At 42.1% G+C, this 17,496-nt stretch overlaps 1 protein-coding gene across 2 annotated transcripts in view; it reads right to left on the reverse strand.

Annotated features, from left to right (window-relative positions):
* The window catches only part of LOC120059910 (gamma-aminobutyric acid receptor subunit alpha-2-like), a 32,711-nt gene extending 18,096 nt beyond the window's left edge, over positions 1-14,615 (reverse strand). For both annotated transcript variants that reach the window (XM_039008985.1, XM_039008984.1), the window contains exons 1-4: positions 14,534-14,615; positions 5,885-5,952; positions 3,746-3,966; positions 3,340-3,422 (exon numbers count right to left, since the gene is read on the reverse strand). In XM_039008985.1, the coding sequence (XP_038864913.1) occupies positions 3,340-3,422; positions 3,746-3,966; positions 5,885-5,887 (307 nt within the window). In that variant the 5' untranslated portion in view covers positions 5,888-5,952; positions 14,534-14,615. The remainder of the gene's footprint in view (positions 1-3,339; positions 3,423-3,745; positions 3,967-5,884; positions 5,953-14,533) is intronic.
* Positions 14,616-17,496: the final 2,881 nt, after the last annotated feature.

Genomic DNA, 17,496 nt, shown 5'->3' on the forward strand with positions numbered 1-17,496 from the left:
CAACATCCGCACCAAGCTAAAGGCTAGAGCTGCCACTATCAAGAAGCGGGACACTAATCCAGACGCTTATAAGAAATCCCGCTATGCCCTCAGACAAACCATCAAACAGGCAAAGCATCAATACATCAATACACACTACTACACTCTAGCTGACGCTCGTCGGATGTGGCAGAGCTTGCAAACTATGACGGACTACAAAGGGAAACCCAACCGCGAGCTGCCCAGTGACAGGAAACCACCAGACGACCTAAATTACTTTCATGCTCGCTTCGAGGCAAGCAACACTGAAGCATGCATGAGAGCACCAGCTGTCCTGGACAACTGTGTGATCACGCTCTCCGTAGCCGATGTGAGCAAGACCATTAAACAGGTGAACATTCACAAGGCTGCAGGGCCAGACGGATTACCAGGGCGTGTACTCAGAGCATGCGTGGACCAATTGGCAAGTGTCTTCACTGACCTTTTCAACCTCTTCCTGACCGAGTCTGTAATACCAACATGTTTTAAGCAGACCACCGTAGTCTCTGTGCCCAAGAATGCGAAGGTAACCTGCCTAAATGACTACCGCCCGTAGCACTCAACTCGGTAGCCATGAAGTGCTTTGAACGGCTGGTAATGGCTCACATCAACACCATCCTCCCGGAAACCCTAGACCCACTCCAATTTGCATACCGCCCCAACAGATCACGCAATCTCAATCGCACTCCACACTGCCCTTTCCCACCTGGACAAAAGGAACACCCATGTGAGAATTCAACACCATAGTGCCCACAAAGCTCATTACTAAGCTAGGGACCCTGGGACTAAACACCTCCCTCTGCAACTGGATCTTGGACTTCCTGCGGGCTGTGGTAAGGGTAGGCAACAACACATCTGCCACGCTGATCCTCAACACCGGGGCCCCTCAGGGGTGCCTGCTCTATCCCCTCCTGTACTCCCTGTTCACCCACGACTGCGTGGCCAAGCACGACTCCAACACCATCATTACGTTTGCTGATGACACAACAGTAGGCCTGATCACCGACAACAATGAGAGGGAGGAAGTCAGAGACCTGGCAGTGTGGTGTCACGACAACAACCTTTCCCTCAATGTGAACAAGACAAAGGAGATGATTGTGAACTACAGGAAAAGGATGGCCGAACATGCCCCCATTAACAGAGGTAGAGGCTACCTGGGGCGGCAGGTAGCCTAGTGGTTAGAGCATTGGACTAGTAACCGGAAGGTTGCAAGATCAAATCCCCAAGCAGACAAGGTCAAAATCTGTCATTCTGCCCCTGAACAAGACATGTAACTGTAGGCCGTCATTGAAAATAAGAATTTGTTTCTAACTGACTTGCCTAGTTAAATAAAATAAAACATTGGTGGAGTCAGTTGAGAGTTTCAAGTTCCTTGGTGTCCAAACACACCAAGACAGTCATGAAGAGGGCACAACTACACCTTTTCCCCCCCTCAGGAGAGTGAAATTATGAGGCATGAGTCCCCAGATCATCAAAAAGTTCTACAGGTGCACCATTGAGAGCATCCTGACTGCTCTCAACTGCTCGGCATCCGATGATAAGGCGCTACAGAGGGTAGGGAGTACGGCCCAATACATCACTGGGGCCAAGCTGACTGCCCTCCAGGACCTATGTACTAGGTGGTGTCAAAGGAAGGACGAAAAATTGTCAAAGACTCCAGTTACCCAAGTCATAAGACTGTTCTCTCTGCTACCTCACGGCAAGCCGTACAGCAGCGCTAACTCCAGGTCCAAAAGGCTCCTTAACAGCTTCTACCCTCAAGCTATAAGACTGCTGAACAATTCATCAAATGGCCACGCTGACAATTTACATTGACCCCTCCCCCTTTGTTTTTACACTGCTGCTACTCGCTGTTTATTATCTATGCATAGTCACTTTACCCTCTGCCTACATGTACAAATGACCTCGACTAACCTGTACCCCCGCACATTGACTCATTACCGGTACCCCCTGTATATAGCCTCGTTATTGTTATGTAATTTTATTGTTACTTTTTATTGTATTTTTTACTTTATTTAGTCAATATTTTCTCTATTTCTTGAACTGCATTGTTGGTTAAGGGCTTGTAAGTAAGCATTTCATGGTAAGATCTATCTGTACCTGTTGTATTCGGCGCATGTGACAAATATTATTTTATTTTACTTTTCGTTTCAACAAATAGGCTGCTGGCCTAGCTGTTACTCTCTAAGATACCATGCAAGGTGGTGGCATACACAGGGGATTGAGGATAACATTGTAGTGAATTCGAAGGGCACCATGACAGGGACTGATGCACACAACTCCTTGTCTCTTCGCAATCAGTGACAATACCAAGATAGTTAACTTGTGTTCTGACAATGCACTATGCATGGCCGTTAAGAATACAACCCACCCGTCTCTACCTAGGTATGTAACCACACGGTGTGGTTCCTCCTTCTGAAAATAATCTGTGGCACAACCTCTTCCAGGTCCTAATAGGACATCTACTTTGTGCATGACACAAGTCATTTTTCCAACAATTGTTTACAGACAGATTATTTCACTGTATCACAATTCCAGTGGGTCAGAAGTTTACATACACTAAGTTGACTGTGCCTTTATAGAGCTTGGAAAATTCCAGAAAATTATGTCATGGCTTTAGAAGCTTCTGATAGGCTAATTAACATAATTTGAGTCAATTGGAGGTGTACCTGTGGATGTATTTCAAGGCCTACCTTCAAACTCAGTGCCTCTTTGCTTGACTTCATGGGAAAATCAAAAGAATTCAGCCAATACCTCAGAAAAAAACTTGTAGACCTCCACAAGTCTGGTTCATCCTTGGGAGCAATTTCCAAACGCCTGAAGGTACTATGTTCATCTGTACAAACAATAGTACGCAAGTATGAACACCATGGGACCACGCAGCCATCATATGGTGAGACAAAACCGCGACTCGTCAGTGAAGAGCACTTTTTGCCAGTCCTGTCTGGTCCAGCGACGGTGGGTTTGTGCCTATAGACGACGTTGTTGCCGGTGATGTCTGGTGAGGACCTGCCTTACAACAGGCCTACAAGCCCTCAGTCCAGCCTCTCTCAGCCTATTGCGGACAGTCTGAGCACTGATGGAGGGATTGTGTGTTCCTGGTGTAAATCGGGCAGTTGTTGTTGCCATCCCGTACCTGTACCGCATTGCTGTTTATGAAAAGCCTAATTTTACTTGTGAACTCAGAATGAACCCAACTAACTAGATGTTTCAGTCTCACAGGCAACCAGTTAAACATCCAGCAAGAAACAAAGTCCTGCCTCTAGCTCAATCAGTTCCTTACAAAGTAAAATAGAAGAAAGAATGAGGAGATAAGCTTACAACTGCCAAACTTCAGTGGACAGGAGTGGGAATCCATAGGGAAGTCTTCGAGGTGCATGGGACATTCCGCCTGGACCGTTAACCTGAGTAAATACAAAAATACAGACGCAAGAGTTCACATCACCCCAGAACCTCAGGGCTACTCTCGCAGTGCAGTTGTTTTGTTGTGCTACCATGTTTCTTTTGAATGGCCTCATCTCTCCTCACTTTCAGGCTATGCTGAGACATTGTATGTACCCATCCTGTATGGTTTTCATAGGGTGATGCTGACTGCCTGTACAATAGCAGTAGATCTCAATGCTGGCATTGGCTGCTGCACTGACATCACCTTGTCCTTAGACCTGAGGACAGCTCTGTTAGCCCTCTAATGAAACCAGGAGTAATAAAAAAAACAAGCACTTGTTACCTCATAGTGTACAGCAGTGTTCCATCCTCCATGATCCGGAGCAGTTTGTTGGGCATGGTCATGTTGTGAGCGACAGATTTCTTCCCATTGTGGAAGAAGGTATCTGGCGTCCAGATTTTACTGGCCATCAGGTTGTTCAGCCGCAGGATATTCATCGGCCCATTGAACTTCAGCCGCTCGTCAATCCAGCTCTGACGGAAGAACACGTCCACAGTGTATTCCTGACAAAGAGCAGAGTACAAAAGACTTCAGCACAGGTTGAGATATGGGTAATGTCCCCCCCCCATCACAATTCTCACAATATGTAATGAAGAGACTGCAATGGCAGAGGGTGTTATACAAACACCTTCGATCTGGTAAACCTACTGCTGCATCATAACATGTGTTTTGAATAATTGAATAAGTATAGTGAAACGTTAAGGGTATTAAATCTCCTCAATCAATAAAATAAAATAAAAAAAGTGTGTTCTAAAGTGGTGCCTCCTGAGTCAGTGTTTGAGGTTGCACCTGGTTTGTTATGTCTGGGGACATGCAGAGTCAGTGGTGGATGCCTGCTCCCTGCCCTCTGGCAAATGTCATGGTGGATTTACATCAGTACCCCCTATCCCGTCAACATCTGACCCTCTGGGGTCTGATGGGTACAGCCCCCCTTCCCATACACACAGCCCCCAGGCTCCTGACCCCAAAGGGCTTTACTGAGCAGTTCATGGGGCGACACACAAGGGTAAATGATTCCTGGACTCTGAAACCCTTTGAATTTGAAGCCCTTAAACAAAAACACATGCTCAAAGACTTCAATGACAACTGTGAAGTTGCAATCCATTTATCCCAGAGAAAATTACTTTCTTTGTTAACACACTCCAAGAGCACAAGTTAGCGCTGTGATGTCTCACAATGGATGTTAATGGGTTGAGTTACCCCAAACAGAGAAAGCCCTATGAGAAAGCCTAGCGAAACGCTCTGAACCAGTCCAATCCACTATTATCACCTGGGTCCAATTTTTTTAAAGTTATCTATACGGATAATTTCAGCTATTGGATAGAATTAAATGCATAGAAATAAAATGAACAGAACTGGTGTCCCCATTCAAGTCAATGAGTTGTCCATTCTATTAATTCTATTTCTGTGCGTTTAATGTCTGATAGGCAAAATCTAAATAGATAACTTTGGAAAAACTGGGCCCTGGTCAGTCAAATGAAAGTAGTCTAGAATTGTATCGTCCAATATTCGGCCTAATAATGGTTCGTTTTGTCTAACACTATAACACTGATTCTATGCCACAAGAGCTCCGTGGAGGGATCATAATAAGGAGAGAGGGAAATATAGAAGCCATATATTTACAGACAAAAAGCATAGGGAGCAGCAGGGATGCTGTCAAATATATGAGAGAGAGAGAGAGAGAGAGACAGAGACAGAGACAGAGACAGAGACAGAGACAGAGACAGAGACAGAGACAGAGACAGAGAGAGAGATGCCACTATCAGAGAAACACTATCAAAGCAGAGTGATGGCCCAAGAGTGAAATGATCCACCGTGAGCTGGAAGGAGCCTCTAAATGAATTATACATGTGCCATTTTTTCTTCTTCTTTTTTAAGGCGCTAGTTCGGTAGCAACCATTTTCCCCTCTTCTTTATGGTTTAAATATTTGAGAGCAGGCTGAAATGGAGGGCTGAGAGTGTGATGGAGGGAAACTGAGAAAAGCTTTTAAAGCCCAGCAGGTACGAGCCTGGAGCTTGGGGAACAAGGCCAAAGGACAGGGGCGAGAGGGTGAGACAGAGAAAGAAAAAAGAAATGGGACACAGAGAGTGAGGACTCTGTGAAGATGATATGCCTGTGTATTTACAGTATGTGTGTGTGTGTCTAAGAAAAAAAAGTGCACCTATAACGGCAACAGAGACAGACACAGTAGTGATGCTACCCCAAAATCACATGAAATGTTGATGGACCAATCACAATTTAAAGGGTCAGTCTCTGTCCTACTCAAAATATGTGAAATACTTAACATATATCAATTTATATCTATTGTTAAACATAAGCTTATATATAAAAATAATGAAATAATTAATTACTGTAAAGAAGCTGAATATATTTCACTAAGAGCTTTATCATAGTAGTCTAATACCTAGTATAACACTTACCATGTCTGTGTCTGACACTGGACCGAAACTTGTGACATAAATATCAGTCTTCACCTCTGTCACCCGATCTGTAAAATATATAAACACAAAAAATGTTTTAAATGTATTTAAAATTGTTGTTTTTATATAGTCGCAACAACTGTTTTTAATGCTTCATTCATGATTCATACGTATATTTTTAGGTCAATCTGTTCATGTCAACAAGGCATCCATTCGCAAATCCCATGTTAAAACACATGTTTTTGAGAACTGTGAGGTACATCTGGAATGAGATGTGGTTGAGATCAATCCAGCCACTGAAAGCCATGATTTCACATTAAACTTAGATGTCTGTGCTGTCATGGCAACGCTTTGTCCATGATTCCACATTTACATTTTCTCATCGCTCATATTCCTGCCTCAGACTCCCTGGTGAACAGTGGGATGGGAACATGCACTATATCATGTTACGTCTGCGCTGTCCTCATGGGGAAAACACACTCACTCTCCTCACTGCCCTTCAGACACTTTAGGGGCATCTCAATTGGCTAAAGTGGCCTCCTTTCCTGGTCTCCAACTCTCCATGCAAAGGAATTAATTCTGACCTAAGTATAGTAAAAGCAATGTTCATTTTTACCAGGTCAGAGTTACATATTGATCATGGGTAGGGTGATTTAATGCATGGGAATATATGGGAGTACTCCCAAGCAATATCCCAGTAAGGGACACATGATACCTACTGAAAAGTACAATACAAATCCAATCTAACACTAAAGTATCATCAATGATCATTCTTATATACAGTAAATGCATGCGTGCACACAAATACAGGCCATCACACACATAGAGAGGCCATCACACAGATACACTGGCCATCACACACAAACACAGGTCCTCACACACAAATACAGTCATACTCATAATTCACACTCTCAAAAATATAGTGAAGGAACAGCAAACAACTGCCAAAAGCAAAAGTGTTCAGGCAGCACCCCAGTGACCAATAACACTGAGTACAGTGCCTTCAGAAATGTCCACATTTTGTTGTGTTAAAGCCTGAAACTAAAATGGATTAAATTGAGGTGTTTTTGGCACTGGCCTACACACCATACCCCATAACATCAAAGCGGGAATTTAGTTTTCACATTTTTTACAAATTAATTAAAAATTAAAACATTTAATATCTTGAGTCAATAAGTACTCCACTCCAGTTTTATGGCAAGCCTAAATAAGTTCAGGAGTAGAAAGCTGCATGGACTCACTCTGTGTACAATAATAGTGTTTAACATGATTTTTGAATGACTACCTCATCTCTGTACTCCACGCATACAATTATCTGTAAGGTCCTTCAGTCAAGCAGTGAATTTCAAACACAGATTCAACCACAAAGACCAGGGAGGTTTTCCAATGCCTCGTAAAGAAGGGCACCTATTGTTAGATGGGTAAAAAAAAGCAAACATTGAATATCCCTTTGAGCATGGTGAAGTAATTAATTACATTTTTGGATGATGTATCATTACACCCAGTCACTACAAAGATACAGGCATCCTTCCTAACTCAGTTGCCAGAGAGGAAGGAAAACATTCAGGGGTTTCACCATTTTACCTTTAACTAGGCAAGTCAGTTAAGAACAAATTCTTATGTTCAATGACGGCCTAGGAACAGTGGGTTAAATGCCTTGTTCAGGGGCAGAACGACAGATTTTTACCTTGTCAGCTCAGGGATTCAATCTTGCAACCTTTCGGTTGCTAGTCCAACGCTCTAACCACTAGGCTACCTGCCACCCAGGCCAATGGTGATTTTAAAGTTACAGGATGGATCAGCAACATTGTAGTTAATCCACAATACAAACCTAATTGACAGAGTGAAAAGAAAGAAGCCTGTAGAGAGAAATAAAAATATTCCAAAACATGCGTCCTGTTTGCAATAAGGCACTTAAGTAATACAGAAAAAAATGTGGCAAAGCAATTAACTTTTGTCCTGAATACAAAATGGTAGGTTTGGTGAAATCCAACACAACACATCACTGAGTACCACTCTTCATATTTTCAAGCATGGTGGTGTCTGCATCATGTTCTGAATATGTTCGTAATTGTTAAGGACTGGGAAGTTTCAGGATAAAAAATAAACTAAATGGACCTAAGGATTTTTTTTTTCATTGGCAAGGTTAGCAAACTTGGGCAAGACATGCCAACAACAAATTCTGAACCTACACAACCATGCATAACTGACCAAATTATGGAAGTCAAGGATTAACATTTTGAATTCTGTGACGTGAGTGTGGAAGAGGTGATAAAAAGTATTGTATCAAGTATCAAGCCACCTGGGTCTGACAACTTAGAAGGAAGATCCCTGAAAATGATAGCGAACGATCTTGCCACTCCTATTTGCCATCTCTTCAATCTAAGCCTACAGTGTGTGCCCTCGGGCTTGGAGGAAAGCAAAAGTAATTCCATTGCCAAAGAATAGCAAAGCACCCTATACAGGCTCAATCAGGCCGTTAGTAAACTTTTGGAAAAAGTTGTGTTTGACCAGATTCAATGCTATTTCACAGTAAACAAACCAACAACAGATTTTCAGCATGCTTACTGGCAAGGGCATTAAACATGTACGGCACTTACACAAATGACTGATGATTGGCTGAGAGAAATTGATAATAAAAAGATTGTGAGAGCTGTTTTGGTAAGACTTCAGCGCAGCTTTTGATATTATAGATCATAATCTGCTGCTGAAAAAACATGGCTATCCAATACCTTGCTTTACATCCCTCATCTAAAAATGTCACAGGAGAAAGACGTTTTACATGTCCCCAACCGATAGTGTTTTTTGGTTCATTTATTTGTGTTTTGTGTAACTTATTTTTTTAAACTTATTTTGTACATAATGTTGCCGCTACCGTCTCTTATGACCGAAAATAACTTCTGGACATCAGTACTGCGATTACTGACCACAGACTAGCAGAATCCTTTTTTTCCTTTAACGAGTCTGATAAGCCCGACGTGAACAATATACTGCTTTCTCGGGAAAAGGACCAGATCCCCGTGATTTGCGTGAAGAGGAGGTGGAGAAAAAGGGGCAAACGGGCGGGCTGCCTTCCTTCCATTCTGCTAGCAAACGTGCAATCTCTGGAGAATAAAATAGATGACCTACGCGGAAGATTAAATTACCAACGGGACATTCAAAACTGTAATATCTTATGCTTCACAGAGTCGTGGCTAAAGGACAACACTGTCAACATACAGCTGGCTGGTTATACGCTGCACCGGCAGGATAGAACAGCGGCGTCTGGTAAGACAAGAGGCGCCGGACTATGTATTTCTGTAAAAAACAGCTAGTTCATGATATCTAAGGAAGTCTCGAGCTTTTGCTCGCCTGAGATAGAGTATCTCATGATAAACTGTAGACCACACTATCTACCTAGAGAGTTTATCTGTTTTTTTCGTGGCTGTTTACATACCACCACAGTCAGAGGCTGGCACTAAGACAGCATTGAATGAGCTGTATTCCGCCAGAAGAAAACACTCACCCAGAGGCGGCACTCCTAGTAGCCGGGGACTTTAATGCAGGGAAACTTAAATCCGTTTGACAAATTTCTATCAGCATGTTAAATGTGCAACCAGAGGAAAACAAACTCTGGACCACATTTACTCCACACACAGAGACGCATACAAAGCTCTCCCTCGCCCTCCATTTGGCAAATCTAACCATAATTCTATCCTCCTGATTCCTGTTTACAAGCAAAAATTAAAGCAGGAAGCTCCCGTGACTAGATCAATAAAAAAGTGGTCAGATGAAGCAGATGTTAAGCTACATGATTGTTTTGCTACCACAGACTGGAATATGTTCCGGGATTCCTCCGATGGCATTGAGGAGTACACCACATCAGTCATTGGCTTCATCAATAAGTGCATCGATGACGTCGTCCCCACAGTGACCGTACGTACATACCCCAACCAGGCAACATCCGCACTGAGCTAAAGGCTAGAGCTGCCACTTCAAGGAGCGGGACTCTAACCTGGAAGCTTATAAGAAATCCGGCTATGCCCTCCAACGAACCAGCAAACAGGCAAAGCATCAATACAGGACTAAGATTGGGCTTGCAAACCATTGCAGACTACAAAGGGAAGCACAGCCGAGAGCTGCCCAGTGAAACGAGCCTACCAGACGAGCTAAAATACTTCTGTACTCGCTTCGAGGCAAATACCACTGAAACATGCATGAGAGCATCAGCTGTTACGGAAGACTGTGTGATCACTCTCTCCACAGCCGATGTGAGTAAGACCTTTAAACAGGTCAACATTCATTAGGCCGCAGGGCCAGTCGGATTACCAGGACGTGTACTCAGAGCATGCGCTGACCAACTAGCATGTGTCTTCACTGATATTTCCAACCTCTCCCTGTCTGAGTCTGTAATACCAACATGTTTTAAGCAAACCACCATAGTGCCTGTGCCCAAGAACACTAAGGTAACCTGCCTAAATGACTACCGACCGGTAACACTCACGTGTGTAGCCATGAAGTGCTTTGAAAGGCTGGTCATGGCTCACATCAACACCATCATCCCAGAAACCCTGGACCCACATCCAATTTGCATACCGCCCCAACAGATCCACAGATGATGCAATCTCTATTGCACTCCACCTGGACAAAAGGAACAACAATGTGAGAATGCTATTCATTGACTACAGCTCAGCGTTCAACACCATAGTGCCCTCAAAGCTCATCAATAAGCTAAGGACCCTGGGACCAAACACCTCCCTCTGCAACTGGATCCTGGACTTCCTGACGGGCCGCCCCCAGGTGATAAGGGTAGGTAACAACACATCCGCCACGCTGATCCTCAACACAGGGGCACCTCAGGTGTGCTTGCTCAGCCCCCTTCTGTACTCCCTGTTCACTCATGACTGCACGGCCAGGCACGACTCCAACACCATCATTAAGTTTGCAGATGACACAACAGTGGTAGGCCTGACCACCGACAACGACAAGACAGCCTATAGGGAGGAGGTCAGAGACCTGGCCGTGTGGTGCCAGGACAACAACCTCTCCCTCAACGTGATCAAGACAAAGGAGATGATTGTGGACTACAGAAAAAAGAGTACCGTGCACGCCCTCATTCTCATCGACAGGGCTACAGTGGAGCAGGTTGAGAGCTTCAAGTTCCTTGGTGTCCACATCACCAACACACTAACATGGTCCAAGCACACCAAGACAGTCGTGAAGAGGGCACGACAAAACCTATTCCCCCTCAGGAGACTGAAAATATTTGACATGGGTTCTCAGATCCTCAAAGGGTTCTACAGCTGCACCATCGAGAGCATCCTGACTGTTTGCATCACTGCCTGGTATGGCAACTGCTCGGCCTCCAACCGCAAGGCACTACAGAGGCTAGTGCGAACGGCCCAGTACATCACTGGGGCCAAGCTCCCTGCCATCCAGGACCTCTATACCAGGCGGTGTCAGAGGAAGGCCCTAAAAATTGTCAAAGACTCCAACCACCCTAGTCATAGACTGTTCTCTCTGCTCCAGCATGGCAAGCGGTACCGGAGCGCCAAGTCTAGGTCCAAGAGGCTTCTAAACAGCTTCTACCCCCAAGCCATAATACTCCTGAACACCTAATCAAATGGCTACCCAGACTATTTGCATTGCCCCCCACTTCTCCCCCACTGCTGCTACTCTCTGTTATCATCTATGCATAGTCACTTTAATAACTCTACCTACATGTACATATTACCTCAATTAACCGGTGCCCCCACACATTGATCCTGTACCAGTACCCTTTATATACTGTAGTCTCGCTATTGTTATTTTACTGCTGCTCTTTAATTACCTGTTACTATATTTCTTATCCGTATTTTTTTAAACTGCATTGTTGGTTAGGGGCTCGTAAGTAAGCATTTCACTCTAAGGTCTACACCTGTTGTATTCGGTGCATGTGACTAATAACATGTGATTTGATATTGTGGATCGAAAGTTAGCTGTCTAACAGAACACAGGGGATGTTCTTTAATGGAAGCCTCTCCAGCATAATCCAGGTAGAGTTAGGCATTCCCCAGGGCAGCTGTCTAGGCCCGTTAATTTTTTCAATCTTTACTAATGACCTGCCACTGGCTCTGAGTAAAGCCTGTGTGTCTATGTAAGCTGATGACTAAACACATCAGCTACCACAGCAAGTGAAATCACTGCAAATCTTAACAAAGAGATACTGCATCTCTTTGTTAAAACATTGGTGGGAAGAAATAATTTAGTCCTACATTTTTCAAAACTAAAAGCATTGTATTTGGGACAAATCATTCTTACTTACTTACTTTATTGTCCCCATGGGGAAATTTTGTTGCAGTGTCATGTACACATTTAAAGTTCACTGAACTCTAAACCTTAACTAAATCTTGTAATGAATAATTTGTGAATTGAGCAAGTTGAGGAGACAAAACTGCTTGGAGTAACCTTGGATTGTAAACTATCATGGTCAAAACACAATGATGCAACAGTAGCTAAGATAGGGAGAGGTCTGTCCATAATGATGCATTGTTCTGCTTTCTTAACAACGCGATCAACAAGGCAGGTCCTACAGGTCCTTGTTTTGTTGCACCTGGACTACTATCCAGTCATGTGGTCATGTGCCACCAAGAGGGACTTAGGAAAATTACAATAGGCCCAGAACAGGGCAGCACGGTTTGCCCTTAAATGTAAACGGAGAGCTAACATTAATAATATGCATGTCAATCTCTCTTGGCTCAAAGTAGAGGAGAGAAATCTGCTTGAAAATCTATGGCATGACTTTAAAGTGGTTGCCTAGCAATGATCAACAACCAATTTGACAGAGCTTGAAGAAATTAGAAAATAATATTGTACAATCCAGGTGTGCAAAGCTCTTGGAGACTTACCCAGAAAGACTCACAGCTGTAATCACTGCCAAAGGTGATTCTAACATGTATTGAGTTTGGGTGTGAATACTTATGTAAATTAGATATTTCTGTATTTCATTTTCAACACATTTGCAAACATTTTGAAAAATATGTTTTCACTTTTATTAAATACACCATGAACATGGATTTTCCTAAAACCTGTGTGATGACCGGGTGCAGAAACATTGGAGCCCTGGGTAATCTCAAACAAGGTTTACATTGACTTTCCCAAATTGTGCAACAACAGTTTTTGGTAATTGTTTTGAAAATCATTATCACTTATTTCAAATTCTTTGTCATCTCAACGTGCCAGAATTCATGCATTTTTTGTCTGTTATGAGGTTTGCTGAGCTTCTTACATTTTTTTTTGCGGTCAGGAGTGAAAAACAAACAAACAGTCTACTTATTTTGAATTGCACTGAATTGTCTACAACTGTAAGCCTTGATTTAAGCCAAACCTGGGAGCTATTGTGCAATTCTAAAATCTCTCAGTGAAAAAAATCCCATTTCCCATAAATAAAACAGCCATTTCCCAGTACACATCTGGTGCATCTGTCTTCTTTGGTCTCATGGGAAACCAAATTAACTTTACTGCCTGACTGTAGAGTGCTTCTGTCATGAAGGAATATCTACAACTACAGTAGATAAACATCAACATAAATCATAGCACCTTGTGGGCTATTATAGGATCCATGAAAAGTTAAAACCTCAGTAAGTCCTCATTAAACGAGTCAAGAAAGCATATTCAATCACACAAATGGGATCAGTGACTGTACTGGGATCAGTGAGAGGCTACTGTATAACTATGATCAGTCATCTTTTATGGACCAGGCATTATAAATCACACCACTCACACCTAATGTGGGCTGCTCCGGGATCAGTAAGAAGCCAGAAGCAAAGTACATCCTTGCCAGCAATTTACAGTTGGAGGTATAGTACCACATGACTAAAGGGCTGTCCCAAATGTACATTTGTATCTTTCTGGATGTGAATTTTCAGCAAAGCCTTGTGACACAGTTATCAGGATAATCACATTGGCACAGTAGGCATTTGGTTTTTCGTTATCTTACCTTTTTCTAACAGAATTCCCTAGTTGTCACTAAGACTAGTCTTTGTACACTACATCCAGTGTCTATGCTGCTCATCAGAACTGGGACAAAGGGAGCCATTGAGGTATTGGGAGCTATTTTGCCTTGTGAGTCATGCACCCTGGGACATTATGAATTAGAGATTCCACAATCATAGTGAACCGTACACTCATACACAGCTCAATCATCATGGTGAGCCAGACACACCAAAACACACAGAGAAATTTGAGTGTCAACGGTTAAAATGGATGCACGCAAACAAAACTTCAATGTGACTGGGTCAGCCCTAAATAAAACAGCCTAGAATAGCTCTTACAGTATCTCTTCTGTTACAGCAGATAATACCTTCTGTGTTGTTGTCTTGGTGATAAGGGGGATGCAAATACAAGCTCAGTAACTCATTCTGACACCAGACAAGTTATTTGGGAATTTAAACAAGCTTCTATCTGGGGAAATGCAAGAGATTGACACAAGAACATGTTTAATCTCAAAGATATTTAAAACTTTGAATAAAATATATGTCCTGGAGTCCTACTGGGTGTACAGGCTTTTGTTCCAGCTCTACTCTAACACACCTGATTATACTAATCAAGGTCCTGCTGAGCAGCTGATCAACATTTAAAACCAATTTAACTTTCATTTTATATGGAAAGTATGCAATGTTAACTGCTCACCGCCAAGTCCAGGTCGTAATCGGTTGTCATAGCCATCCAGAAGGCTGTCCAAGATCCGGGTGAACAGAGTGATATTGTTTTTGAAGGCTTCTGAGGCATATGCCGATGATTCCACTCTTGATCTATGTAGGTAACATTAAGTAGCAGAAACATCAATGATTAGGAGAGATGTGAGGGGAAAATTGACATGTGGGAAAAACATTGTTTTTGTGTGTTTTCCTAAGGAACATAAAAACCTAATTCAACCTCTCTCTGCCAACTTCCTCTCTTGAAATGGGACAGAGCACTACGCGGCAAACAATTGTTCTGTAGCCAACTATTAAAGACCACAAAAGTGAATTAATGTGGCTCAGTTGGCTTCTTGCAAAGACAACCAGCCTCTCGCTCTCATTTGTTCATTATAGAACAGACATTTCCACCTCACCAAAGAAATTCCTAAACATTTCCGAAGATAAATGAAGGAAGGGACCAAGAAATGCATCAGTCGATTATCACATTACTGAGTTTTCTTTCTTCAGATTCATACAAATGTTCTAACTTCCTGGAGCTGTGCGCAATCTCCACCTAGAGTCTACTTCGCAGGTCACCGCGCAATTGGTGTCTCCGCTCTCCACACAAATTGTGCCACCATGTTATCACGATAATTTTAAAATAAATAGTAATTTCGCGTGACTGCTTTATTCCAATCTGAGAACCATTTAGATTGGCCAAAATTTAGAAGATTTAGAACGTGCAGATGCAGTCACCGCTTACTGTTTTATCTATTGATTGTTTATTTTTTATAAAGAAAATACAACGAAACTTACCTTGACTGCCACAGTACCATCATAGAGAAGAACACCGCTAGATAATGTGATAAATCCAATCGCTTGCTCATTGCTGAAATCCAAACCTACAGAATGGGAGGATGCCCAATTAAAGGCAATATTCAGAGCCCGAAATTCCATTCATGAAGACATTCGATTGAAATGCTAAGCAATACCATTCATTCTGAATTATTGCCTTATGTTAACAAATTAATGCAAACTAATTCTATAAACTGTTTTCTCTATCCAAAATCAAATAGTAATGCGCTGTATACTCTATAAAGTCCATGCAAAGACATCAAATGTGATGGCAACATGCAAACACAAATAAATTCGACCACTCCATAAAAAACATGATACATTATTTTTTTAAACGTATTGAAGTTATTGAAAATTCCATTATTATTTGCTGGAATGGAGAGCAAGAAGATGTTTTAAAAACGTTTTGGAAATCATCAAACCTTCAAGGCAACTGTCACTTAGTCGCAGCAAAACAATGAGGCGGTTGACAGCTAGGCTACCTGACTAGCGCAAGGTATCCCCCTTTGATTTTCTTTCTGAGAACTCAGCTGTAAAGTTGCGCCCAAGAGCTCTGTGCATTATCTAAATTACACCACGGAGATTTGGCAATGCACCCGGAATGCGCGTAAAGATTTTGATTATATTCCAAACCCTAAAAAATCCAAAAGACCGAATGTAGGTCTGTCCATCTGTATCCAAGTGCCGTGGTTCACAATTATATTCGATATTGGCTCCCACCTTTCACCTGTAACGGATGCACCCGCGCGCCCAATTCCGCGTGGCTCGAGCCACTGACAAAAGTGAGGAAGACGAGCGAGGCAGATATACTAGGTCCTAGAGATAGCTTCCACCCTTTGACCATCAGAATAAATCCCAGATGTGATTTCCAGTGACAAATTTATGTTTGTGGGTTTTGGAAAAGCTATTTCTCTGCAACACAAAACACACCACCACCATGTAAAAACTAGAACTGGTTTCAAGTAAAGGAGTTGGATAGATGCTATTTGAGGCACTTTGGATGCGCTCAAGAGGCTGCGTGACTTCGCCTATCGTAATTAATTCAGAAATAAACATGGTCTCAGGGCAATTGGTATTATTCTGTGACAATCCATTTAGTATAATACTGTATATTAGGTTACATTATGAATAGAATAGCAGTTGTACAATATCATATGCATTCTAGGACATATACTATATTAGACTGTATCTTACCCAGTTATAAAATAGCATACAAATTGGATGAGATAACCTTATTACATTTTAGTAATTTAGCAGACTAAAGTAGTGAGAGCATACATTTTCATGTTTGTCCGTACTAGTCCCCCATGGGATTCGAACCCACAGCCCTGGCGTAATAAGTGCTTTGCTCTACCAACTGAACCACACGTGAGCACGGAAAATAATATTGGCATTAATAAAAATGCAATCATCGTAAAGCTACCATTATATTACAATTATGTCGGTGACAACCTGGTTGATAAAAAATATTGGGTTGTTAACAAATGTTTGTTATATATATAAATATATATTTATAAATATATATTTATATATATAAATAAATGTGGGACACAAAAAAGGCAGTGTAGAACACCATTGCCCATCATGCATTGCTCTAAAAAGTTTGTTCCAAAATGTTCCCCCCAAAAAATGTATTTTCCTATGAATGAAGTCACAAAAAATGTGTGTCTTTTCCTACTAAACGAAAACAGGTTATTAGAAATGTTTGGAAATGTATTACAAATGAAAAACAAAAATACCTTATTTAAATAAGTATTCCGACCCTTTGTTATGAGACTCGAAATTGAGCTCAGGTGCATCCTGTTTCCATTGATCATCCTTGAGATGTTTCTACAACTTGACTGGAGTCCACCTGTGGTAAATTCAATTGATTGGACATGATTTGGAAAGGCACACACCTGTCTATATAAGGTCCCACAGTTAACAGTGTATGTCAGTGTAACGACGTTCGTCTGAGGAAGAAGGAGAGGACCAAGGTGCGGCGCGGTATGTGTTCATGACTTTTAATAACACTGAACACTAGAACAAAAAATAGCAAAACAGAACAAACGAAACAGTCCTGTCTGGTGTAGACACAAAACAGAAAACAACTACCCACAAAACACCAACCAAAATAGA

Source organism: Salvelinus namaycush, chromosome 15, assembly GCF_016432855.1.
Source record: "Salvelinus namaycush isolate Seneca chromosome 15, SaNama_1.0, whole genome shotgun sequence".
Lineage (NCBI taxonomy): Eukaryota > Metazoa > Chordata > Actinopteri > Salmoniformes > Salmonidae > Salvelinus > Salvelinus namaycush.